Genomic DNA, 26,641 nt, shown 5'->3' on the forward strand with positions numbered 1-26,641 from the left:
CAGGAGCTGCGCTCGCGGGAGGAGGAGCTGAAGCGGGCTGCTCTGGAGCAGAAGTCCCACGAGGAGTTCCTGCGGCAGCGGGAGCAGCAGCTGGCCCAGTGGGAGCAGGACGTGTTCGAGCGCGAGCTCAGCCTGCTCATCCTGCACATGAACCAGGACAAGCCCAACGTCAAGAAGCGCAAGGGCACCTTCAAGAAGCACAAGCTCAAGGGCAAGAATGGGGAGAAGATCAGCATGCCCCAGGGTAAGGGCCCACCAGGGGGCGCTGTTTCACATGCGCGATGGCACCAGGGTCTGCTGAGTCGGTCGAGCGCACGACTCAGGCGAACGTACGAAACCAGGCCTGGGCTCCGTCATCAGGCTCAGGGGAGCGCATTGAGATTCAGCTCATGAATTTAAAGATACCCTAAATGTTCTATGAGGATTGTAAAACGATTCATTGAAATTCAGTTCATCTCCAGAGTTGACTGCATTTAAATGGAAATGACCCCCCAACCCCGGTACAGACTTGAATCCGCAAGCAAATGTAAAAACTCTCAAGAAACAAAATACACGAGTACCTACTCACTCACACACACACACACACACACACACACATATATACGTATGTGTGTGTGTGTGTGTGTGTGTGTGTGTGAGTGTGTGTGTGTGTGTGTATATATATATATGTGTGTGTGTGTATGCATGCGCACGTGCTCCTGTGTCTGTGTGGCTTGGGCTTGGCCGTGCTCAGTCCTCTCGTTCTCCAGCTGCAGGGTGGAGAGCTTCGGGGGGGGGTTAATGAGAGGGAGATCCCGCCGGCCACGCCCTCCGGCTTCCCGTCCGCCAGTCTCCTGCTTCCGTGGCAACCAGATCCAGGCCCAGAATAGCTGGCTGCCCCTGTGCCTGCCTCCACATGCGCTGAGCTGGAGCCAGCAAGCTCCTTGCTTTCTGTCATTCTAATTCATCTCAGGTCTTATGGGGAAGGCCTACTGTAGCCTGTTTAATGCCCCCCTTCCACCCCCCCCCCCAAACACCATTCTCCTGTGAGAACCCTCAGACCCCTCTGAAGAGACCTGGTGTAATCCACTTGTCCCTATGAACATGGTCGCTAATATTTTTAGGCTATTGGCACTATAATTAAAAATGCTGAACCCAAGCAAGGTTCCTGAGGCAGTTTCCTGGAATAAATTAATATTTCCGCCTCAGCTCTTAAAAGGCGCGTTAGGTTTTATGGCAAGAGTCAGCGGGTGTTTTAAAAATTAACCGAAATTATGGATTTTAGTTGGACGTTGCAGTAACACACAGAGTTAATGGTATTGGGGTTTTTTAGACCCTATGCAGCAAAAATCGTTATTATGGAGTAGTTCTATTATTCATAAAGAAACTAACAAAGAAGACAAATATCAAGCTTATTTTCTGTTAAAATTTTGGAAAAGGGCTGTAATACATTAGGAAATACCCTTCCTTCCTCTCCTTTCTCCCATCCCTCTCTTATTTTGCCTTCTCCTCAGGCTTGTGCTGTCCTTTCATCTTTCTCTCTTTGCTGAGTTCCCGCCTGGTGGCAGCTGTGTGTTTGTTGCTGCTCGTGTGATTGGCTGGACTGTGCTCCCTGGTTGTTTGTGATTGGTTGGGCTGTGCTCCCCGGTTGTTTGTGATTGGCTGGGCTGTGCTCCCTGGTTGTTTGTGATGTGTGTGTGTGTTTGGGGTTTGAGGTGTGGTGATGTGTGTGTGTGTCTCTCCTCAGACTTCATCCATAAGATCACGGTGCAGGCATCCCCGGGCCTGGAGAAGAGGAAGAACTCTCCGGACTTGGGCTCTGGCTCTGGCTCCTCCCCTTCCTTCGGCCCTCGATTCCGGGCCATCCAGCGTGAGTCATCGCCTCTTCCTGCGCCGCTGCCGTCCTCCTTCCTGTCTTTCTCGCTCGCTCGCAGCGACGGAACGCACACGCACACGCACGCAAGCTCGCGCTCCCACACACACACACACACACACACGCACACACACACGTGCGCACGCGTGCATACACACACGCGCAGACACACTCTCACCCTGTGAGAGTGTTTCCATGTCCTCACTCTCCTCTCCTGACAAGGCTTTCATTTTCTCTCTGCAGTTTCCATTTCACACCAGGTGGGGGAGCTCTGCCTTAAGCTTTAAAGCAGTAAAAAAATAAAATAAAATACACAGAAAAAAAAAAAAAATCACAGATTTTTACCATGCAGGCAGTGTCCCTTGATTCATATGTTTTATTCATTTTGTACCCAGTTACACTTTTAATCTGTCTTTCAGCTGGAACACCTACACCATAGGTGCAAAAAAAAAAAGTATCTGGATGAAATGCTGCAGGAACAGTAATTTACTGGAGCTCATGGTGTCATTCATGGTACTTTACAAAGACTCGGGTTCCGCATGGGGTCTGCAGACTCAAAGACCGCCCTCACAGACCACACGCAGGGCTGGGCAGAGCAGTCTGTCAGCACGCGCTGGTCAGGACATTCTGTCCTCACATTTGCATACATTACAGGCATTTAGCAGACACTCTGATCCAGAGCGACTTGCCCAACTTTTGCATAGCATTTACATTGCATCCATTTATGCAGCTGGATATTAAGGTTAAGTACCTCTCGCTCTAGGGCACAATGGCAGTGTCCTTCCCTGGGAATCGAACCTGGGACCTTTAGCTGTATGGGTCATATAGAAGCGAGGCGACACCTAAAGTGACATCATCAACGGCTGTTTCGAAGCCGTGTTAAAGACCATCTCAGTCCTGAATGTACGCTCCTTGATACTTTCCATCCTCTGATTTATGTCTTAAGATTCTCACAAATGCTAAATCCGCCTGTCCAGTGGCAGCAGGTGTGTTAGCAGACGGAGCGTGAGCAGCATGCCGGAGTACCAGCGTCCTGTGAAAGTGACTCACGTCAAACTTGCTTTAATTATGCTTGTGAGCATATTTCCTGTTTCAAGGTGTGAAATGTGTGGCATATCAGTGGATATGGAACATTTGGGCCTAAAGGCTTGCATCCTTGCCGACAGGGAGGTGTCAGTGAGGAGCTTCAGCAGGAGGTGGGGGTGTGGGGAGGGGGGTGGCTGTCTGTGTATCCGTCAGGGATAGAAATGGCTCTGGAAATACCAGCCGCCCCCTCCTTTTTGGGTCTGTTAGGAAACTCTTTACCTCGTTTGACATTTCCGCGGTTTACCTGAGAAGATTCACAGAGGCGCTGTGTGTGCTTAAAGAGATTGGAGATAATCCAGACACAGGGACGCGGGCCTCTCAGAAGTTAGCCCCTCTGCTCACAGGGAATGGGGTAACTTTCAGTTCTTTATTTTACTGAGCCGGGGGGAGATGTTGTGGTGGCTGCTTCAGCGCATGCTCTCCTGTCCGATAGCACCGTCGTGGTTCTGTGTGTGTGCGCGCGTGTCTGTGTGTGGGTGTGTGTTTGTGTGTGTCTGTGTTTATGTGTGTGTCTGTGTGTGTGCGCGCATACATGTGTGTGTGTGCGTGTGTTCCTGTGTGCGCGCGCGCACGTGTGTGTGCGTGCGTGTGTTCCTGTGTGTGTTCCTGTGTGGCCTTACGGGCGTGTCTCTGCCTCCCTGTCCAGTGAGTCCCAGTCAGAACAGCAGGTCGTTTGGTCTGAGCCCCATCTGGCCCCTGGAGCCCCTGCCCGGGAAACAGGCCAACGGAGAACGACGCCTCACCCCCCACTGGGCCCCGCAGAGCCCCAAGAGCCCCAAGAGCCCCAAAGTTCTGCGCCTCAGTCCCCTGGAGAGCAGGTACCGTCTCATTGCCTCCCCAAAACTCTGTCAGCCATTTTGAAAAACAGCAGTTAAAAAAGAAAAAAGAAAAGTACTTGTGGTGAACCTCATGTTGAGTGTTTATACAGACGCTGTGTATTTACGCCTGATTTTTGTCATGTGTTCCTCTCTGTGGATTATGTGTGTGTTTGTGTGCATGTGTGCGTGCGTGTGTGTGTGTGCCTGTGTGTGTGTGTGTGTGTGTTTATTTTAGTCTCTCTATGAGAGCCAAGCTTCTGGAAATGGACAGCAGTGAGAATGGGAATTTTCCATCAGAGTTTGAGGAGTACAGACCCCCCTCACCACAGTCTACTCAAAACGGTACGGTACCAACCCCCCGCTCGCACCACACACACACTCACTCACGCACACACATACACACACGTACACGCAAGTACATTCACACACGTACACGCACACACACACACACGGTTTCCACAACATTGGCAGATCTATTGACCAGTGAACAGACTAAGATTTAAATGAGATGTTGAACACCAGTGTAAAATGCATATTTTAACCAAGGAGAATGAATATTGGTTTCTAAAATGCAATTCAAAGCACCATAGAAAGCATTAAGCATTGCGGTTGTTTGACTGTGGATTTCTGTATCTCTTTCTCTACCTCCTCATTTCTTCTGTTTCTCTTCCTCTTTCTGTTTTTCTTCCTCATTTTCTCTCCCCCTCTCTCTGCCCCCTCTATCTCTATCACTCTCTCCCTCTCTGTCTCTCTCTCCCTCTATCACTTTCCCCCCTCTCTCTCTATCTTTCCCTCTCCCACTTCACTCTCTCTCCTCCCTGCTCATTCACTCTGTCTCTCCGCTCTCTCTGTCTCTCTCACATATCTCCCTATCACTCTCCCTCTCTGTCTCTCTTTCCGTCTCTGTCTCCCCCCCTCTGTCGCTCTCACTCTCTTCTTCCACCTCTCTCTATCGCTCTCTCTCCCTCTCTCTTTCCTTCTCTCTCCCTCTCATTCCCTCTCTGTGCTCCCCCCCCTCTCAGGCTTCTCCGTGAGGGAGCTTCCCAGGACCGTTCTACCTCAGGGGGATTCTGGGAGTGAGGAGGGGGGGTCCCCGGCTGACTCCCCCAGGCCTGAGAGGGGGTCCGTGGGCGGGGCCGTGAGGGTCACTCACCGGGCCCTGTTGGACGGGGGCTCCCTCCTGGCCTCCGTCGCATTGGGCCGCTGCCTGGAGGCCCCGCCCAAAGTCCCGCCCCGCTCCCACCCCGTCGTCCCGGAGATGGACGAAGGCCCTGCCCCGGACCCCCCCGTGGTGAACGACCTCATCGTCTTCTCCCACTCGGACCACTCCCCCCGACCGCTCGTCGATGTGACCCTGCAGCCCCCCGAAATCAAGCCCGTGCCCCTCACCCCTCCGCCACCCCAACCCCGCCACTCTCACGGACCCCCCCGGCTCAGCCCGGGGGAGCGGGCCCCCCAGACCAATGGGGAACCGCCGTGTGACCCCTGGGGGCCCAGTCCCGACCGGAGGAGGCGGTCCAGTCACGGTCACCTGTCCTCTCAGCTGGGTGAGAAAGACTATTATTATTATATATTTAAAATTAAACTGCGCGCTGTCATAAACACTCATAATATTGCATTATGACTAATGAGGATTGATCTGAGAGCACTGCCCAGGGCAGTGGGCTGTGTCCAGTACTGCTTGAATGCCAGCCTTTTTCTGGAATAGAACTCACAGTGTACACACACAGTTTGCAGTGCGCTGGCAGCCAGGCAGTAAGGACAAAAATCAGACAACACACACACTCTGGTCCTTATTGGCTAGTTCTGGTGCCAGATTGCTGTTTGCAGCTCCTCCGGTTGTGCTGGGGAGAGAAATTGGTTTTTGAGGACAGTTATCGATTTCCAATTGATTGGTTTGACATATTTATTCATCACGTCCTGCCGATTCCCTCTCGGCCAATCGTGAAACCGCCTGCGGTCAGGCGGCCTGCCAGACTCCGCCTCATTGGCTGTCCTCCGTAAAGCTCCCTCATCACCTGCCCGAGACCCAAATCACGTGTCACAGTGATGAATCTGTCTTATTTGTTAGTCGTATGAGAGTCAGTCTTAAAGACCTAGAGCACCAGGCCCTGGCCTGCTCCAGGCGTTCATCAATTTCCACCGTCGATAGGGTTGAACATCATTAGCTACAAGTGTGATCTGCAGGGTTAATCTGTAGATCCTGTGGTCAGTAGGCCACAGGGACCTCATCTTTAACCCAGCTTACCCACGGTTCTGTGTATAAATTGTGCGCTCGGTGATTTCCGAGTCAGCTTAATGGTTTCTCACATAGCTTAATGCTGAAAGACCCGTTCCACTACTTTGATGAAGGCCACGGTCTTCATGTGACTGCAGGAATACGGATTTGAGCGTGCGCTCGAACTTCGAATTAAATTTGTGCCGAGTCTGAAAGAAATGAGGCCCCTTGAAACGTGACGGAGATTGATGGGAGATGAAGTACAGGGCCATTGAACGTGTATATACCACAACCTTCATTTCTGAACTTCAACTCCCATGAGCATCTCTGTTAAAAACGGCTGTTGTCCTCCTCCTGTTGGACTTGCCTGACAGTGCTGTTTAATCCCCGCCTCTCTCGCCTCTTCCCCTCTAGTTCTGGACCTCCCCTTTTTCACCCAGGACCTGACGGAGCGGGACAGCTCAGCCCAGCCCCCGCTCGCCCTCTTCCCCGACCCCCGCCTCTGGAGCCCAAAGACGCGCCGGCTGGAGGTCAACGTGATCCCCCGGCCCCGCCCGCCCTCCGTGCGGCCCCGAATCGACCCCTGGAGCTTCATCTCCGCCGGCGGGGCGGGGCGAGGGGCGGGGCGCGCCGCGGCCCGGGCGGGGGGTCCCCCGTGTCACCACCTGGGACACCAGCCCTCCCCGACCAACCCCTTCACGAACTGCGACCTCTTCCCCACCCCGGACTGCGACCCCTTCGCCCAGAGAGCGGACCCCTTCGGGGCCCTGGACGTCCCCTCCCCCTTCGACCCCTTCTCCGCCCCGTTCCGCGCCTCCCGCTCCGCCCCCTGCTCCACCAACGTCAGCCCCTCCCTGTCCGCCCTCAGGGTGGCGCCCAAGTCCCCGGCGGAGCCCCCCCTCATCGATCTGGGCTGGCGGGGTGGCAGCCCGCCGCTAGACACCAAAGAGAGGCGGGTCCCGGGCCGGGCGTTGGCCACGGGGCTCAGCCCCTGGAAGTCCCCGACGCAGCTCACCAACGACAGGTTCTGAGACGCCCGTCCTGGGAAGGGAGGTGCGTTAACAGGGGCCCCGGCGGAGGGGCAGACGGGGACGACAGAGGGGCCGAAACCTGCTCCCGTCCTGGTCCCGCCTCTATCCCGTCACCCTGATAACTCCCTTTCAGGAAGCACTGTGTCCGCACGGGGAGCGGGTCTCCACCCCGAAACCCCAAATCCAACATGGCCGCCTTTTAGAGGGGCTCTAACACGAGACAGGGAGGAGTGGAAAAGTTCCCAAGTTTGCGCATGAATTTATTCCAAAGATCAAGAGGGGGACCCCTATCCCCCCCCAGCTCCCCCCTCCTCCCCAGTAGACATCTGTAGACACACACCTGCAGGGCAGACCCCCCCCCCTCCCCCCCTTTCCTCTAATCAGTGGGCTTTTCATGCCTGTCGTAACGAAGGTGGATACGTCTGCTCGCGGATCGCTGTCTCTGATCCCTTCCTGTAAATCAGTCACACTGGAGCTCAGCACCCGAGGCGCGTTGTTTTTAATCCATTTCCCAGAATTCCCAGCTTTTCTCCCTTTTAAAAGTGAATGCAGACGGAGGCGACGCGAGGCGTTTGAAAGCTGCGCGGGTTTCTGAAGCAGTGCCGCGGGATCCCTTGAGACTGATGCGCACTTCAGCGCAAAAAAACGCTTTTTGACAAGCGTCGCTCGACAAAAAACGAAGGCGTGGCATCGATACTTTTTGGCGGACGCCGGCGGGAGGAGGGTTCGGTTATCTCTGCCGAGCTGCTGACCGTTTGTTGACGTTGTGTAAGCGGCCCGATCGCTCTGCCCGGCGAAGCGTGACGGGGTCTGCGACGTGACAAAATATCCGCGGCGCACGATGTTGAGAAATAGCGTCTTGTGACACTTTTTTTTTTTTTTTTTTTTTTGCCAGCTGATAATTCGTCGGTTTTGTCGAGCTACGCTTGACGAAAAGTGTGGCGCGAGGAAGTGTAAATTAGGCTCTAGGCCCGGTCCTCAAACGATCTTTCTGTCCTTGCCAGAGACAGTCACTTCCTGTCCTTTTGGGTGCTAGCGGGCCTTCATTATTTCGGTGCAGTTGTTATGGGGCCCCGAGGCTGCCTCGGTGGATATAACCGGTCTAAATCACCGGCGGAGAGAGACGGCCGTCGATCATCCAGGGCTCCGGAGCTTCTGAACGCAAACTGCCTGCTCTGGACCTACGGCCGCCTGCGCTGCCCCGTTTCTAACCAGGGAGCCCGTTTCTATGGGTACAGGGGAACCAGTCGCTCCTGTTCACATCGCACTGTTTGTAACGTCACACCCTTCGAGAGAGAGAGAGCGCGACGATTGTACGCGGCTGCGCTGTTGTCACCTGACGTGCCTGCGTCATTTCAGCTTGACTCCGTTTCACAATCTGTCGAAAGAAAAGAGCAAACACGGGAACGTGCTCGTTTAAATTAACTCCAGGGCTGGTGCCTCTGCTGGATTTGAGAAGCACAGGCTGAAGTAGATGACCTTGATAAGTCTGATTGACAGGATTCTTGGCTTGATCACTAGGGCAACACATGCACTGGGTGTCTTGACTCCAGTAATAAACAGCATAATGTCACGGACGGGACCTTGGCCTAGGAGCACGATTAAAGTCAGATTAAATGCTGTTTTGAAATGGGATTTATTTGGAAGAAACAGCATGGAGGGGACAAATATTTGAACTCCCTTGAAAAGTTCTTAAACTTAGAATTTAGCTGGTCCTTGCTGTAGGATATTGACGGACTACACGAGGAGTAGTTGACTGTCCAAACAGAGCTGTGAGGGAGTCTGGGTATTGTAGTCTGCCATCACATATGATTCTCCGACAGTGCCAGTGCCTTGCCATTCCTTTTCCGTTTCCTCTCATTGCAGACGTGATCTCAACCTTTTTGTCATGTGATTATTTGAGCTCTTAATTTTCATTTTTCCGTCTCAGTCTTGCCGTGCATCGCCATTAAAACCTGGTGCTCCCAAACATTGACTTCCTCTTGGGCCACAGTCATATTTACAGGGAAAATATGTACTTCTTAATTTTGCATAATTATTTCTATAATTTCATAGTTAGTGTTATTGCAGTTTTCAGTATGATGATAATAATCATTATATGGTTATTATTATTATTATTATTATTATTATTATTATTTCCATAGTTGTCTCTGTGATCTCAGCATCCTGTCAGTAAAGGCAGCCCAAAGGTAAAGCTTACCTGTGTCCGTATGGATAACACTTTAAGGATATGATGTAAATCGCAACGTGCAGTCCTCTCTCTTCCCAGCAAACCCAGTCGTGTCTGTGACAGCGAGACATCCTCTCACATTACGTATGAATATAGCATCAATACTGCCGCGTCTGACGCCGCCGTCGCCAATGTCTGGGGGGCAGCGTTAGATCAAAAGGGAAAAGGGCATCGACAATCACTCCGAAGGTGCAGTGCAATTCGATATCGCTTTTCTTTTTCCGGTGCCAAAGATATGTGCCCGTGGGGTTTCCCTCTTTGAAGGATCAGGAAGAAAAGGGTCAGGTTGACATCGCAGCTTGAGCCCCGCTGTTAGAACAGGCCCGTATAATCCGGTCCAACGCAGGTTTTTATGAAAAAACGCAGGATTTGTTTCAGAAGAGCGCAGGTAGTCAGTCTGCACTTACCTGTTTTCTCTTCGTGGAAAAAAGGTTCAGGACCTCTTACGGCCGAACACATTAAACTGGGCAGGGCAAAGTTCCTCCAGGTGGCTGCAATGCTAGGAACCCCTGAACCTTTTTAAAAAAAAGAATTGGCAGCAAATGCACATTACTGCAACTCACGAATCGCCCATTTACAACTCTGAGATCTGGAACAGTACCTACCTCATTTGCAGTGGACAGTGCAGTCTCTTAGAAGCCCCCCAAACACACACGCGCACACACACACACACACACACACACAGAGGCAGTTTATTTGCCACCTGTCCTGCGTTTTAAGTTTTCTCCACGTCGCTTTAGGCAGCGTTGTGAAATGCGTCTGAAGTTCCGCTTTAGACGGGAATTCCAGATTCCGGCTCAGCGGCGGGCGGTCGGCGTGGCGACGGCGCGAATAACGAGCGGGCGATAGGCGGCGTGGACGCGTGGCTCTCTCAGGCGCTGCTCCTGCCGTCACCGCAGATCAGCGTAGCCTGTCACCGGCCGTCCCCCATTGGCTGGACAGCTGGAACCCAACTGTGGGGCTGAGGAGTCGGGCTTACAGAGACCGTCATCTAGTTTATAAAGTGTGCTAAAGGGGCGTGTCTTCGGCTGCGGACTAGCACGTTAGCTGTTAAAGCGGTTAATTAGCTGTGCTTCTTACTGTGCTTAACTGTATTAACCCTTTTAAGAGTAGGTTTTATGGAATTATTATTTATTTTTTTAATAATTCCAAGTCGGTGTTCTAGAACTCCATTGCTTTCTTGAAATAGTGGCCATTTCCAGTAGTGATTGTTACATCATTAGTATTAGAATGTTCAGCTGAGAGCATTCTAATAACATTGTGATCTCACGCTTTAAAGGGTTAACTAATTATGCCCAAATCCTAGGCCTGTGCAGAAGAGCCCATAGTTAATGTTGCCTGCATTTCAAACTGATCTCATGCAGTTTCAGTCCTTAGTCACCTGTATGGCCAGAGAATTTTTACTAATTAGCCAGTTTGATGGCTTACACTGGTGGTCATGGAACATTCCTTTCTTCTGGTCTTAAATAACTATAGATTTGCTCTACACTGTTCCTTACTTTTGTGGGAAAAAATACAATGAGAAAAGCTAATCAAAATAGCCTCAACAATCTGTTGAAGCACTTGCTTTTTACTTTTAATATATTTCATGATGTTCACTTGACAACGGTGCTCACTCATTGTTTTCTTTAAAAAATTAAAATATAGTCTTAACACACTGGAGCTTAAATTATTTTTTTTAAATTTGGAAAAATTGAATTAGCATTTTGTTTCTTGAAATTTAAACTCAGGAAAAGTGTTTGGCTGGCCTTGTCACGGTGGGCCTGGAGACAGTTCAATCGCACCAGATGCGTAAGTCCAGCTGTTTTTCGTCCTCTTACCTTTGTCGGCTGCTCGCACAACAAGGTGAAACAAATATGCAGCGATGCCTTCGCCAGAATCTAAATCCATCTCCATGACAACGCTTCTACTCTGGCTCTCTGTGTTCATGTTGGGGGGGAGGTGTGCCGTTAACACCGGTGTCATCAGTCCTGCTCCAAGAGGGCTGCTGGGTCTGCTCCTGGTTTTCCGTTTCACCTTAAAATCAGAAACCGGGTTAGACCCCAGAAACCAGTTCAGACCCCAGAAACTAGGGGACCTGAGCTAACTGTGTAATTAAGTGGATTTAATTTTTTTTTTTACTGAAGTGCAGACTGAGGAGGAAATCCAGCAGATCCTGCAGCTCCCCCGGACCGGGATTGGGAAATCCCTGCGTTAGTAGAGCAGAGATTTCCCACAGCGCGGTATCAGGGCCTAATTTCCTCTTCACGGCCTATTTGTATTTCTTCAGAGGACAATATTCAGCCCCTGTGTTGCTTTCATACTCACGCCTATGTTTCCGTACCCATGAGTTTGTTTTTTGCTTTTGAAATATCAACGTCCAAATTGCGTGTGACGTGCCAAGTGGACACTAGTGTCGTGTGCATTAAAATCGGAAAAGTTTTGTTGCGTTTATAAAGCTGAGATTCCACTTATACAGTTGTGGAAATGACTGTTCTAAAGTACACACTAAGGCGAATGGAACGAGTTGAAGTTTTCACAGATCGCGTTCTCGCTTGCGAATTGGTCATTAGTTGGCCAGGAACTGTGTGCTGCTCCAATCACACGATACCACTGTTCAGTGTTTTGCGCTCCGCGGTAAATCCACTGTGGAAATTCTAATGGAAACATAGAGAGTATTCAGATGAAACAACGGCAAGACTAAAAGTACATTGGGGAGAGGAGGGGGCAGGTGAGGGTTATCTGCAGGTCTTCAGTGTCTGACCAAGCACAGCTACTTGAATTATGGTCGCTCGGTCTCATTCATAAATAAAACATTACATTAACCGCTATGCTACTTCCTGAAACAGTGTGCTGCGAAACCCGGGGCCTTTCCAGTTCCCTTCGTAATGCTGCAGTGTAACGAGAGGCCGTCTCTCTACCGTTGTGTAACTTAACAACAAAAAACGAGAAGTATTCGTAACGGCCATCGCGTGCGTCAGTTGGCATTTCACTGGACATTCGGTTTTGCGAAGAAAATAATTTTAGAAAGCAAATACTGTTATTTAAAAAAGTTTATTTTTAATTTTTAAAGTGGCCTTTTTACACTGGATGATTCAACGAGAGCTCTGGTCCCTGTGAGAACGCTCGATTGCTTCCCTAATTCCAGCAACTCTGCTTTCTTTATTAGGTCTTCACTGGAGTTTTAAAGACTTTACTATGGATGCCTGTAGGGGACAAAAACCTTGTGGGCCTGATTTCACGGCTCTGCAACGGAAACGTGTATTTGGTTTATCGGCCGATCGTTCCCGCTCCCCTTTGGTGCTTCTGTGTAACAGAAATGATGAAGTGTCTCAGATCCGGTCATTTTAGGGGGACATTTTATGCATGAAATCAAAATGGACGCTCGTTCCTCACAGGCATTCATACAGAAATATATGCTTATGAGACATGTGATCTACCAAGATAGAGGAGTGGGTGCTCCCAGTCACAGTTTTTTTTTTTTTTTTTTTGGTTCAGTGAACATTTTTTTCCAAAACATTTGGGTAATCCTTCCCTTCATGTTCTTTTGTCCAGTTTTTTACAAAGAATTGTAATTATGACTGGTCATTTTATCAGGAATGGTGGCAGCATTAAACGGATCGGTGATTTCAGTACTTTCATTCGGAACATTTTTAAAAAGTGTGACATTTATATTCTCCATGATTTCTTATGGAGGAGATGTACTACATGTCATCATATATCCTCCATAAGAAATAGTCATATAATCATCAGGGCTAGTAAGTTTTTTATGTGATGTGTCTGGAACCTATTTCTGTGACTTTGGCCAAACTTGTTCGTAGTAAAATGTTCAAAGAAACATTGCAAACACAATGTCATCTCACAACCAAATTTGGAAATCCAACTGATATCTTCCTCAACGTTCTGGTTTCATGTTAGCTGAGTCTATGCTGCTGTCATTCTGTTTTTAAAGTCTTCCAATACAGACATGCTACTGGAGAATAACGGACCAATCAGAGACTCCAATTATGTCAAATTAAGTTTGGATCAATCAAGCAGATATATGCCTATAAGACAACATTTGGTGAAAAGTGAGATAAGCACACCGATTTTGAACAAAGTGCTTACTGATTGGCAAGTTTTCTTCTCACGTGAATGGAAGACAAGAGTCTGATTGGTTAGTTCTTTTCTGTCCATCACTTTGCCTCAGAATGGTCACCATGTGCATTGCCTTGACTCTATCTTGGTGGAATACTTGCTTTCTTTTTGTTTGTGAAACATTCCTCTGTTGAATATATTTTATATTTAAACATAGGCTATATAAAGATTTATGTCGCAGTTTCTCAAAGCCCGGATAATAGCTTCCAGATTTTTGTTTCTTACCTGTATGAATAAAATGTTGATTGCCGGGTTTTGAGGAATGCCTTTATGGTCGTTGTCTTCTTCTGTGTTCGTGAAATCTCGCACTGGGCTGGGCCTAATCTACATTTGTCTGTGTTTGTTTGTGTGTGCTTGTGTGTGTGTGTGTGTGTTAAAGAGAGAGAGAGCGCGAGAGTGAGTGTGTGTGTGCATACAAGTTTGATATGTGTGTAACTTTGTTTTAAATACTTTTATGAGGTTTAACCTGTGGAACATAAAAAAAGAGAAAAGACCAAATAAAATTTAACACAACCCTGAAATTGTGTCTTCCACATTTCTTTTTTGTGATCTCACAACATAACATGTCCTGAGTATTGCATATATATACTAAGTGTATATACTGCATGCATGTATATATTGTATACAAGTAAATATCATCAGTACACTCTAGTAGATATGTTGTGTCGTTTTATTAACTTCTTAAGTCAGCCGAAGTTAGAGAATATTTTGCCTAAGGTTGCAGGATGATGTGCTCGGATGAGTATGTTTAATAATCAAGGAAGGCAATATTTCAAGTTAATAATGTTTTATTAAGCATCAGTTACTGCACCCTCATCTGAAGTGTAGCCAAAATGTCAAATATAAATTGCATAAGAGGAGCGTGTTCCCCAATGTCCCCAAAGTCTTGAGTGCAATTTCCATTTAAAGTTTAGCCATTTAGCAGGTACTTTTAGCCAAAATGACAGAAGGTTTATTAAAAACGGTTAGAAAAATTACCACTAGAGCTGGGGGTAAGTAAAGCTACGATAAAATCAGTGACATCATCGAGAATGAGGGTAGGCATGGGCACCAACACGGGCCCCAACACGGGCCCCAACACGGGCCCCACACTTTAACCCTTTGAAGAGTGTTTTTTTCCCAGTGTTCTAGAACTCCACTGCTTTCAGTTACCAGTCGTGATGTTCAGTTAAGAACATTCTAATCACGTATTTGTGACCTCACACCTAAAAGGGTTAATACACTGAGCAGCCATTCTGTGAGGTGTGCTGCAGTAAAATTTAGTGTAATATTATACAATTATGAAAATATCAGCTTAAAAGATATCCCTTAGGAGCTGAACAGATATCCTCTGGGTCCTGTTCTGTGGTCTCATTGGAGATTAATGGAACTGCCTTCAAATCCCATTTTGGCCATCAATAGAATTTGATGACATGCAGAAATGTAGCTGCCTTGAGTCATCAGGAAACTGCAGTCTGAAACGGCGACTGGTCAAGGTTCATTTCAGATAAAATTTCCACTGATTTGGAGTGCATTTTTTGTTTTTGTTTTATTAACAGGTGCTAGAAGCCTCTTGAGGTGCCTTCTAGCCTCTAGTCGTTGTTGTTGTTGCTGTAACAGGTGTTTCATTTGCCTGGATGTATTGGCCTTCTGTGGGTGAGTGCATCTGTCAAATTTATAAATAAATTAATAACGTGGATAAATGTGTCTGCTGCTCCCTGTGATATAAAAAAGCCTTTTTTTTTCAAATACCTGCAAACTGTTATACGATTAAATGTAGTGTCTCTGACCTTTCTCAGATAGCGTGTGTAAGAAATAACTGCAAACTGCACTTCTTTCTAATTCTCCTTGCAGTCTGGGAGAAGAGCGGGTGTTGATGTGGACACTGGACAGTTTTATTTTGGACCCCAAGCCTCTCACCTGTACCTTCACAAGCATTGCAGGTACGGATCTGAGGTGAGTGCACTCTTACAGAATTAATCCCAAAAGCACATAAAACACTTAGTGGCTCTCAAGTGTGAATTTCCTCCTTAAAGAACAAGACTGCCTCCATTGTACTTGTTTGTGAAAAATCATTTGCTCACAAACTTTATAGTCCTGTCTTTTAAAATTCTCTTGGCATAAGGAAATGTGTATTATCTGTCCAAAACTACGTGAATTTTTTTCTCAGAGCTGGCTTTATTATAACTCTACACAGCGGTGTCATACAAGCGTTCACATCCAGTGCTGCTTTTGTTGCGCTATTTTTTTGAAAGATAAGATCGACCCTAAAAAGATTTCTTTCAGCCAAAATCGGAAAGAAAAAGACTTAATTTCCCTGTTCATCCTTCAAAAAGAACAGTTCCCGATACTGGTGTAGAAAACAAGACTGATCAAAGCATTGAGTTGAATTTAGAGAGAAGATTTTTTTCTTCTTCCTCATATCGCTGGGATTTACAAGACAGATTCGCTCAACATTTCTAGTGTTGTTGATTTAGGCTCTATTCACTGACTGATTAATAATTAATTCCCGCTCACTTCGCGCGTCGTAATGCGCACGCTCAGTGCCACGCGGCTGCTCGGCTGGCGCTCAACCTTTCCAAACCCGTATCTCATCCCCCCCGTCACCGGCATTCACCGGCTGCCAACATGAATCAAATTCAAGGCTTCGCCACTTGCCTAGCAAGACACCCAGAGCTCCACTCATGCACACACCTACAAAAACGCGCACACACGCGCACACCAAAAGCACAATGCTCGGTAATGGGTCACCAGACAATTTCAGCCGTCCAAAGACTCAAACTTGCCTTGTTTCACGTGTGCCCCCTGGTGGTGGAATATGTTCCTGCATCCGTCAGAGCTGAACTCTCCGGAACAAATGTCAGCATAGTCAAATAGCATCTAGGTTCCCGGGGTCCAGAACATATGCTTCTTAAATCCTGACTCATTGAGGGTTGGTTTATCCTGTAAAGGCACTGTTCTAGTTTGCCAATGGGCCCCATAGTCCTGGATCAGATCCCAATCATGCTAAAGCTGAACTGGCATTGCCCAATTGCATGGGATCTGGGCCTCATCGTTCTGTAGCTTCCCCTGCTGGTCGATCTTATGCCCACGGTCTGCTTGCTAAAGCTGCAGGTGAAATGTCTTCCTCTGACTCTGGTGTGAAATCTGGGCCAGTGTTAATAAAGAATCTCCCGTTCTGCTGCTCTAGGATCAGGTCTAGGAGCAGCACATAACCTTTCTCATTATGAGCTGCGTAACACTTTACAATGAGGTCACACAAACTGGCATTAACTAATGTAGTTGCTAACCAATAACTACTGAAAAGTTAATCTGCACAGCTTTGTTAATGTATTTGTACATCATTAATTCATCATTAACAACTACATTAATTCAAATTCATATTGGAATGAAAAGTAGTAGTTCTGATGCACTTCATTTTAATAGCAAGCTTAGATTGGAAATGCAAGGTATTAAACCATGTCCTGAGAAGAATTAGTGAATTTTTGTACTCCCCACAAAAAATATTCAGCAGATGGCACTGTTGCCATCACAACATGGATACCACAGACTGATGTCCTTAAACATAAAATTTACATATCAGATACTGATTTACAAACAGAATATTCAATGAAACAATGTTCATGTTCCCTTTTTTGTAGGACTGTGCTTATTTTTCGACCATAAAAAATAAGAATAAACTAAAAATACCTATTATTCTCTGTGAGGCTGGAAACATACCCTACACAAGTACACAAATGCAAATGACAACGCCAGGCTGATGCACTGCAAATGCATGGCCCAGTTGTACATACTCAACGTGCATTCTGACCCTGTGGAGCTTGTAAACCTGACACCTCAATAAGGTGATCCAGGGCAGTTGTGAAAGTCTGAGCAGAAGAAAGGACCAATCAAAGATGGCTTCATCCTGTTGTTGCCTGCTATAGTGCCCCTCAGTGTGACGCTTGACATTGCATGACAACACTGCATTCTGGAATTCTGGAACCTTCTGGAATTTCCTTTGATCATGACATAGTGTGCTTTTAGAAACTTTAGTGGTGTCTACTTCACTCTGATGGTAAGGGTCAATATGCGTGAGGTGTAGATTCAACAGGGCAGGCTTCAATCAAACCCGGCTGTGTTCAATCAGCTGTATGTAATTAACGATAAAATTTGGTTAAAGTGGTTGACTGAGCAACTACAGGGGCAATTACTTTTTCACATGGGTGAAGTGGGTGTTCGATAACTTTTTTTCATTAAATAAATGAAATAATAATGTTTTAAAAATATGTTTCATGCGCACTCAGGTTCCCTTTATCTAATATTACACTTTCTCCAAAGATCTGAAACCATTCAATATGACAAATTTGCAATAACAGAGGAAAGCAGGAAGAGGCCAAATACTTGTTCGTGGCACTGTAGCTCTGGATATAAGCATCCGCTAAAGGCTTAGACTCTATTTCACATTAAAAAAAAAAAAATTATATTTAGCCTAACTCTTGGGTTTTTAAGGAGCGAAGGTAACGGCGTAATCAGTAATCCTCGAAGGCTGAAATATCATACGGTGATTTCTTCTGAAAGACGGCTGCGCTATCGCTCCACCGGGGATATGTGTTGCGATGAGAGAGCGGCACCGATGCCATCAGTTACATCCGCCATCGCTTATCTCTCCTGACTTAGCCTCAGACAGATCTTGGCCCGTTTGTGTGCTATTTTTCACTCCGTTGCTCACTCTGGCAGTAGCGGGCTTCGCCCCTTGGGTCCCGTTAGGTTCTGTGGGGCGTCTGCACAACCGTGACAAAAACGGGATTTGGGACGTGGAATGGTGGAAGTTTTTCGCATGAACGTGCAAATTAAGTGACACACTGTACGTGCGTTTGAGACTGAAAATGAAGCACGTTCCTGTCTGCAGTTCTAGCAATCATTCTGTTTGTGCTTTGAACAATTAGAACGGCCGATTTTAATGAAAAAACAAATATATGTTGTGGTCCGTGTTATTTCGCTTTGGAGTACGTTTCTAGCTAAATGTATCTGAATGATGAATTCAGGTCATTGTGAGTCACATGATTCTCGGCTTGCTTGGCAAAGTAATTTGGAATTTGTCTTGGTGGGTGTTTGTGAAAGTGGGTGCTTTGAAGCCAAGATCCACCAAGACAAATATTGCTCCAAGGTAAATTTTGCTTTGATGTTCTAATGCGGTCATAGATATGGTGAGATAGCCTATGTTTGAAAAAAAAAAAAAATATACAAAAATCAGAATTTGCTGTTTGCAGAATTTTTTCCCAAAGCTGTTGTGGAATGTTTTGGAACACAGACACAGATGAACATTATTAAACTTGGAAAAAAAAAAAATCTGTATATATTCTCTTTATTATATGTTCATAGTAGAATTAATTTATTACAGCATGTCAGTCATATTCAGAGATAAGGTTAAGGTTGACTTTATTGTCTCCCAAGGGAGCAAATTGTCTTAGATCAGAGATATCATACTGCAAAAAAGAAAAACAAGACATCTCACATTTCATATTCACAGTTCATACATTACAATTGGCTAAAATAGGGCATATTTACTCAGTGCTATAGTTTGAGGTGCTCAGGATATTTACTTTGAGGAGCCAGTGCCAGTAGTTGGTGGGTCCAGCTGAGATGAGTCAGAAGAACATAAGGATGTGATGTACCATGGAGAACATGCCATCCAGTGCCTTCGAAAAGTATTCAATTTTGTTACGTTACAGTCTTATTGTAAAACTGATTAAATTCATTTTTATTCTCATCAATCTACACACAATACCCCATAATGACAAAGTGAAAACAGGTTTTTACAAACTTTTGCAAATTTATTCAAAATGAAAATCATTTTGGTCTGAGTTGGTTGTTGATTTTAGGGTGAGACAAACATAAATCCCAGTTCTGGGATGCTGGAAAATATATTATGTGCTATTATATTGGCCTAATCATTTCACGATAACTAACATTTTTATTTTGGACGATGAGTATAATTCATTTGGCCAATGTTGCTTCATTATCATGCAGCACATTTTTTCTCAATGTTATTTGGAATTCAAAGAGATATCTGGCTTTATAAATGTCAGCCTTTTACCAGGTTGCTCAGTCTGTTTCTGAATTTTTATGATTATTTGCCTTTCCAGCATAATGCTTTTGTCCTTGAGTTCAATACTCCTCCGGATTGTATTTTAGCACCCTGCATTCTCACTTATTAGGCCTGGTGCAATTATATATATATATATATATATATAATATTATCTTTGAGTAGTCTATTACAGGTGTGTGTGTATGTGTGTATGTGTGTGTGTAAACTACAGAAGCCTCTGACTTTGTGAGATTTGCTGGATGGTTATGCCAATTGACTTAGCCACAAATATTCATTGCAATTCATTAGCCTTCATATTAATATTGTACTAAATAGATTCCTGATTTAAATCTATGGTATATGTCCTTCAGAAGGTTTTTACACACTCCTGTGTTAAATGACCACAGCATTGCTAACTGTGTGCTGACTGTTGGATGAATGTGTCAGTTAGCCCTGTTACAGAAGTGGGAGCCCTCAGCCAGCAGATTAAGCAGGTCCCATGGAAACCCATGTTTCATTTATATGCCTTTTCCCACTTTATTTTGTCATATTTTCCTTATAAGGTAAGAAAACAGGTATTTGGCGGGTCTGCTTTGACCTGGTGTAGGCGAACGCATGACCTAAACAGAGATGAGGTAGATGATTTAGGGATCTTTATTTTCGTTGTTCCGGTGGCAAAGCTCAGTTTCCGAAGCTGCGTTGAACTGTGTGTGTAAGAAAAGTGCGGTAGAGAAAAGAGTCCTTGGTCGAGGCCTCTCAGGTTATTTTTTCTTTTCTTTCCCAGTCGTTTTCAGCCTTGAATGAGAGAGGCCCAGAGATCCAGTCATGCACGATGGTGGATTTAATTAAGACGTTACAAACCGCTCCCGGAATTAAACCAAGCGTGCACGCTCTTGCGCATCCCCCCGGTACTTAAATAACTAACCCTGACGTCTGTGTGGCAAAATGAAATCGTGCTGACAGAACGTGTCTTTAAAAGGAAAAGGCTGTGAGATGCTGGACTGTGTGTGCTGAGAGCTTTAAGCAGGTATCCACCTCACTGTAGTGATGCAGGATGACAAGAGGAGAGAGGGACAGGGACAGGGACACTGTGCTTCTGCAAACCTGAATACACTGTCTTTACACTCAAACATTGTGTTCAGTGACATACCTGTGTGTTAATGAGAACCTGAACATACTGTCTTTACACTCAAAATTGTGTTCTGGGACATGTCTGTGCTTCTGAGGGCCTGGACATCGTGTTTTTTTTACACACAGACATGTTCAGCTTTCTGTACTTGCCCATGTTCTTATGGCTAAGGATTCCTTTGTATCTGTGTATTGTTGTTCATGATGATGTTGATGATGAGGTTGATGATGCTGATGATGCTGTTGATGATGATGGCGATGCTTTTTTGATGCTGATGGTTTTTTCCTGATTTATATTCTCATCATCGCCATTATCATCAGCCATTATTATTATTATTATTATTGCTAATAATAATAATAAGGAGAACTTATAATTCATAGGATATTACAATAGAAAATACAATGTCAAATCTAGATGACCTAAAATAAAAAGTACATTTATGAATACATTGAAAAAATGAGAATTCACATTCATAAATTCAGTTTCAACATTAAACTAGGTCAGATGGATCCCTTTGATATGCACATGGTTTAAATCCATTCAGTTTTATAAAAATGAAACATAAGGGGTTTGTTGGGTGGATCACTCTGTTAAGGCACTGCTCCAGTGCACACACGGATCCTCCAGAAGGACGTATAATTAGCTGCAGCCCAGGGTTAGGATGAATACGGTTGGCCAAGCTCCTCATTTCATCACTCTCTAGTGACCCCTGCTGGTCAATAGGGTGACTGCAGCCTGCTTGGTAAAGCTGCATATGAAGTGTCTTCCTGCAACTCATGTCTGTGCAAGCTTGGCTTGTGGGCTGTGGTGTGAAAAAACGACGCTGATGAGAGATTGTGTGCTTCAGAGGAGGGCGTGTGCTTGTCAACAGTCTCCTTCTAAACCGAATTTAAGAAGAAAATGAGGAGGGAAGCATTAAAAAAAAGCTGCAAAGCTTGTACCAAAGATGTCGACAGGGGAATCGTTTTTGGAATATTATTTAAGATAATGATATATGTCGTGTGACAAAGGAAAAGTTTGGGGTACTGGATAGAGGGAGTTCTGTCTTTACTCTGGCATCAGCACTTTCTTCATTGCTCGGGCATTGTGGGGTTTTTTTTTTTGGTGTTTTTTTAGCATAGTGTTGTCAGGGCAGCGGTGATAGATTGACTCATCCTCTAAGTTGTCAGAAAACTGCGGTTCCTCTGTGGCTGGCAATAAAAGAACACGGAGTAGTGCAGCAACCCCGGACAGAAACGCATTTCAGAAAACCCGGTGCAGCCCCGTTAAAAACGATCGGTGCCAAAATCGCCTGTCACTCGCGCGGGGGCGTACGGCTAGCGCTGGAAACATTAGCCGCGGCAGGATGTGGACTTTGGCTCGGCTTCAGAGGGAGCGGCTCGGGTTTCTTAATCGGGACTGAGGGGCTCGGCTGAGCGCGGAACTGACTGCCTGCGCCCGGCTCTGTCTCGGCGCTGCTCGCTGAGCCAGAAACCCGAATGATTCAGCTGGCCGGGCAGCACTCCCCCTTTGAGGCTCTCCACCAAATCAAATCAAAGTGCTTAAGCACAAGTACCTAACCCGGGGGTCCCCGGTGTTATCCGAAACAGGGCTGGGGTAGGGTGCAGGTGTTTGTCTCAGCCCAGGAGTGTCGACACCTGAATCCACTTGTCAAGGTCTTGGTTGAAGGCCGTGATTAGTTAATTAGCTGAGTCAGGTGTTGTAGTGCTGGGCTGAAACGCAAACCTGCCCCCACATCAGCCCTTTTCGGGTAACGTTGGACACCCCTGACCTAATTCGACGAGATGTTGCATTCGCCCCTTCTTATTCAAAGGGAAATTCACTATGGAAATCAGTTTAACTACATTTTCCTATTCTGTATACCAAAGCAGTTCCCTGGAAAGAAATGTGCCTTCAGTTACACCTTTCTCATCGCAGAGACTGTCACACCCTATTTAATTCTGTTCACCTCTGTGCCACCGGAACTTGTCCCTCACCTTGAGAACCACGGGACTGTGTACACTATGAAACTATGGCCTGAAACATACCAAGCAGCGCAAGCCTGAGCTGCAGTTTCAAGCATCACGCCCCCTCCTTTCCTTTCCTCTCCTCTCCTCTCTTCTCCTCCTCTCTCCCCTCTCCTCTCTTTTCTTCCTCTCTCCCCTCCTCTCCTCTCCTCTCCTCTCCTTTCCTCTCCTCTCCTCTCTTCTCCTCCTCTCTCCTCTCCTCTCCTCCCACCCCCTCCCCTCTCCTCTCTTCTCCTCCCCTCTCATCACCTCTTCCCTCACCTCCTCTCCTCTCCTCTCCTCTCCTCTCTTCTCCTCCCCTCTCATCTCCTCTCCTCTCCTCTCCTCTCCTCTCCTCTCCTCTCCTCTTATTTCCTCCCCTCTCCTCTCCTCTCCTCTCTTCTCCTCTCTTCTCCTCCTCTTTCCTCTCCTCTCCTCCCACCCCTCCCCTCTCCTCTCTCTCCTCCCCTCTCATCACCTCTTCCCTCACCTCCTCTCCTCTCCTCTCCTCTCCTCTCTTCTCCTCCCCTCTCATCTCCTCTTCTCTCCTCTCCTCTCCTCTCCTCTTATTTCCTCCCCTCTCCTCTCCTCTCCTCTCTTCTCCTCCTCTCTCCTCTCATCTCCTCTCCTCTCCTCTCCTCCATCTTCCTGGTTCATTTCCTGGGCAGGGGAGAGAGGGGGAGAGTGAGTAGGCCATTAGCATGGATGACAGCTCTCTGGCTGATAGAGGGAAGAATTTACGCCCCTGACTACAGAACCCCTACATAACTCAGACGTCCCCGCCCCCCGACACCCCCGCCCCGGGGCATGAGGGGAGAGCAAACACAGTTTACTGTCTGTCAATCTCCCTTTTTTCCCTCCCCCCGAGCCATATCTCTCCAGCCTTATGGATAATGTGTGTGTGAGCGTGTGTGAGCGTGTGTGTGCTTGTGTGCGCGTGTGTGTGCTTGTGCTTGTGTGTGTGCATGTGCTTCTATGTGTGTATGTGCATGTTTGTGTGTGTGCTTTTGAAAATGCTTTTGTGCATGTTTGCGAAAATGCATGTAGATACTTGTTTGAGTGCATGCTTGTTTTTTGTCCACATGCCTGCGTCGTTGCATGCCTTTGAACACACTTTCATATGTGTGCCGACCAAATTGGGCAGTTTTTCGTAATGCCAAGAAATTGCCAAAGGCACTGTTGGAAGGTAACTGAGGGAAGTGACATCATTCACAACGTCTAGCCTGCAAGAACCTGAAGAAGTGAGAGTTTAAAAAAAATGCTAGTCTGTGAAGGATGTGTGTGGGTGTCTAGAACCCAAAATCTGTTTCGGTACAGAATTAATGCAGGTGGAAATTATGCAGAATGCATCACCATACTGAGCGGTGAAGGGCAGTGATCAACGCTTGTTCACCGTGTGAATGTGAAAACAGGGCATTGCTGCAAAAGAGCATGTGGGCTCCGTTGACCTGCCCAGTGCAGACAAGAGCTAAATAACAAGGGCACACGTGCAAAGCACCTATGACTGCTAATGGCTCCCCCTTGTGGACAATCTTCAGCCTGCTGAACGTGAGTGAATGAAGTGAATGAGTGAGTGAGCGAGGGAGTGAATGAGTTACAAGCCAGGTTCATGAGGTGGTTCACGTCTAAAGAATAAAAACAAATGATTAAATGTGCCCAGAGAGAGAGAGAGAGAGAGAGAGAGGGAGAGAGAGAGAGAGAGAGAGAGAGAGAGAGACCGTGTGGCATGGCCCAGTCTCTAGTGAAGACCCTGTGTGCTGTAAACTGGTTCATTCAGCATCATATGCCGTGAAATATCGACAAAGCGATAACAATGCCATATAAAAGTTAGGCAGGTCCAACAATGCCGGTCACCTCGTCAGCCCAGATCCCCGGAAAGAAAGCTTTTACGTGCGTGCGGATGTTCCTCATTCCGTTCGTACGCCGAAATAACAAGAGCGTTAAAATTGATTTTGCGATGAGGAAAGGGACAGACTGGAAAAACTGGGAGGAATTTAGAGAGCGTGTTCTTCTGAACTGAGCAAATGCAGTCAAGCTGTAACAGGAAAAAAATAATCCTGTATCATCTGATCCAAGAGCTTAGAGAAATTAGCTGTAGAAAAAATATCAGTGTGTCTTGGCTACAGATATTCAAAGATACATTAATTCTTTTCTTTTGTTCTTCACTATTATTATTTCTTATCTGACCTTTATTTTACCAGGTATCTCTCTTGAGATCAAGGATCTTGTTTTCAAAAGAGACCTGGCCTGTATACAGAAACTGTAAGATGTGGTCATCGGTTAGGAAAAGATGCTTTGGAAAAGTGCTTCTGAAGAAATTCTGCTTGACCTGGTTTGACATAGACTGAAAACCCAGACTCCCTTCTAATCACCAGAATCCGCCCATTCTTAGGTAACCAATTCAAGTTATCATGCCATTTGTTTTTTTATTTATCTTAATTTTTATGGCTAGTTATGCCATAAATCGCAATACCTCTGTATGTAAACATTTTGTGTTTGTGGCTCTAGTTCAGCATAGTTGACTTACTTGCTTACGTTTGCTAGTGCAGATGCACTCCCCTGCTCTGAGAATGCCATTAGCCAGGTCTGACTCCGTTGCCCTGACTCAGGTGGATGCGCTCGTGTACTCTTTATATTCATAAGTGGCGGGGGATGAAAGCGGTTGCTAACCGAGTGTAATGCGGGGTGAGGGCGGAGGAGGGGAGATTGGGGCGATTTCGCTCGCTGACGGCTCACTGATGCCGTCGGACTGCGGGCGGATAACGAGGAGCTGGAGGAGCTGCAGGTAGAGGGTGGCTAAGGGGGAAAACCCTGGTAACGGGCACCTGACCCCCCCCCCCCCCCCGGTAACATTACGGCCCGGGCTGTCAGTCACAGCTCAGCGTTGGCAGTGTTCAGGGTTCGATTTAAGACCATAGTACAGGGGTGGCCAGACACAGGTTGTGGAGAGCTGCAGGGTCTGCTGGTTTTGGTTTTTTACTCTGCACTTGATTACACAGTTAACTCACCTCATCTGGTTTCTTTGGCTTAAGTGGTTGTAAATAAATTAACAAACTGAGCAGGTTACAGCTGAGGTGGTAGCTAACAGGAATACTAGAAGAGCAAATGGTGTAGTTCAGTACAGTGAAGTTTAGAGGAGCTGGGTGATGGATCTGGAGCTCCAGGCTTCATCAGGGCATGGGCAGGGGAGGAACAGGGCTGAAGAAGTCCACGATCGTGGAGCGAGGGACAGCGCTGGAGCGATCCTGTGGACTCAGGGCGAGGAAACAGGCTGGAGCCCCATGAAAAAATCTCACATTAAAAACCTAAAGCAAATTAAAATTAAATTTGCAAATATTGCCCACACACACACACACATTCAAATAACATGGGGTGATGCTCTATGTGCTCCTCCAGAATGTATGAATGAATCAATAAAAGAACAAATATATAAATCTGAAATAAACGGACAGCCAAAATAGACACTTGCCCTTGACTTATTTTCTTGTGGACCCACCACAGGAACCCATTAATTCAGTTGCCCGATGCAGAAAGTGTCTCCTTCAGGCTAAACGGAGGTCTGTGTTCACTCACTGGTTGTGACCTGGTTAAATGATGTCTTTTATGAATTCCAGCGTTGATTCTGCACTTAGAGCACGGAGCCTTTCTCTGTGGCTACTCTCCTGGTGAACCTAACGGAGGGATGGGGGACGGATGACTAATAAAACATTGTCATTTGTCTCCATGTCCGGCGCCCTCTGAATATTGTTTTGAGTTCAGAATATCGATTATAATGTAAATGAGCTTGTGGAGAAAAAAGAAAATAAAGCAACAAAAAACATTGCTTTTCCTCCGCCATTTACAAACACAATGTGGCACTGGTGCTTCCCGGGAAATCAACTTCTTGTAGCGTACCGAAGGAGGAATACTAACTTGAATGTCACGGAGAAAGAGAAAGAAAACACAGAACGAAAAAAAAAACAAAACAAAAAAATAAATAAACAGGAGGCAGCGGACACGCCTGGAATACGGATCGAGCGAGAAGCGCTCACGAGGAGCCGGTGTCTGATACGGACGTGAATTTATATCTCCGTAAACGCGCAGATACGAATCTCTGTCTGTGTGAAACCGCCGTGCGGGGCCTGTTG

General features: G+C 46.5%; 1 protein-coding gene across 1 annotated transcript in view; it reads left to right on the top strand.

Annotated features, from left to right (window-relative positions):
• The window catches only part of LOC135250008 (mitogen-activated protein kinase kinase kinase 11), a 31,098-nt gene extending 21,768 nt beyond the window's left edge, over positions 1-9,330 (top strand). Inside the window, exons 5-10 of the mRNA XM_064325785.1 lie at positions 4-244; positions 1,727-1,849; positions 3,585-3,756; positions 3,992-4,098; positions 4,779-5,303; positions 6,389-9,330. Coding sequence (XP_064181855.1) covers positions 4-244; positions 1,727-1,849; positions 3,585-3,756; positions 3,992-4,098; positions 4,779-5,303; positions 6,389-7,005 — 1,785 coding nt within the window. The 3' untranslated portion in view covers positions 7,006-9,330. The remainder of the gene's footprint in view (positions 1-3; positions 245-1,726; positions 1,850-3,584; positions 3,757-3,991; positions 4,099-4,778; positions 5,304-6,388) is intronic.
• The last annotated feature ends 17,311 nt before the right edge of the window (positions 9,331-26,641 follow it).

The sequence above is a fragment of the Anguilla rostrata genome, chromosome 3 (assembly GCF_018555375.3).
Source record: "Anguilla rostrata isolate EN2019 chromosome 3, ASM1855537v3, whole genome shotgun sequence".
Classification (NCBI taxonomy): domain Eukaryota; kingdom Metazoa; phylum Chordata; class Actinopteri; order Anguilliformes; family Anguillidae; genus Anguilla; species Anguilla rostrata.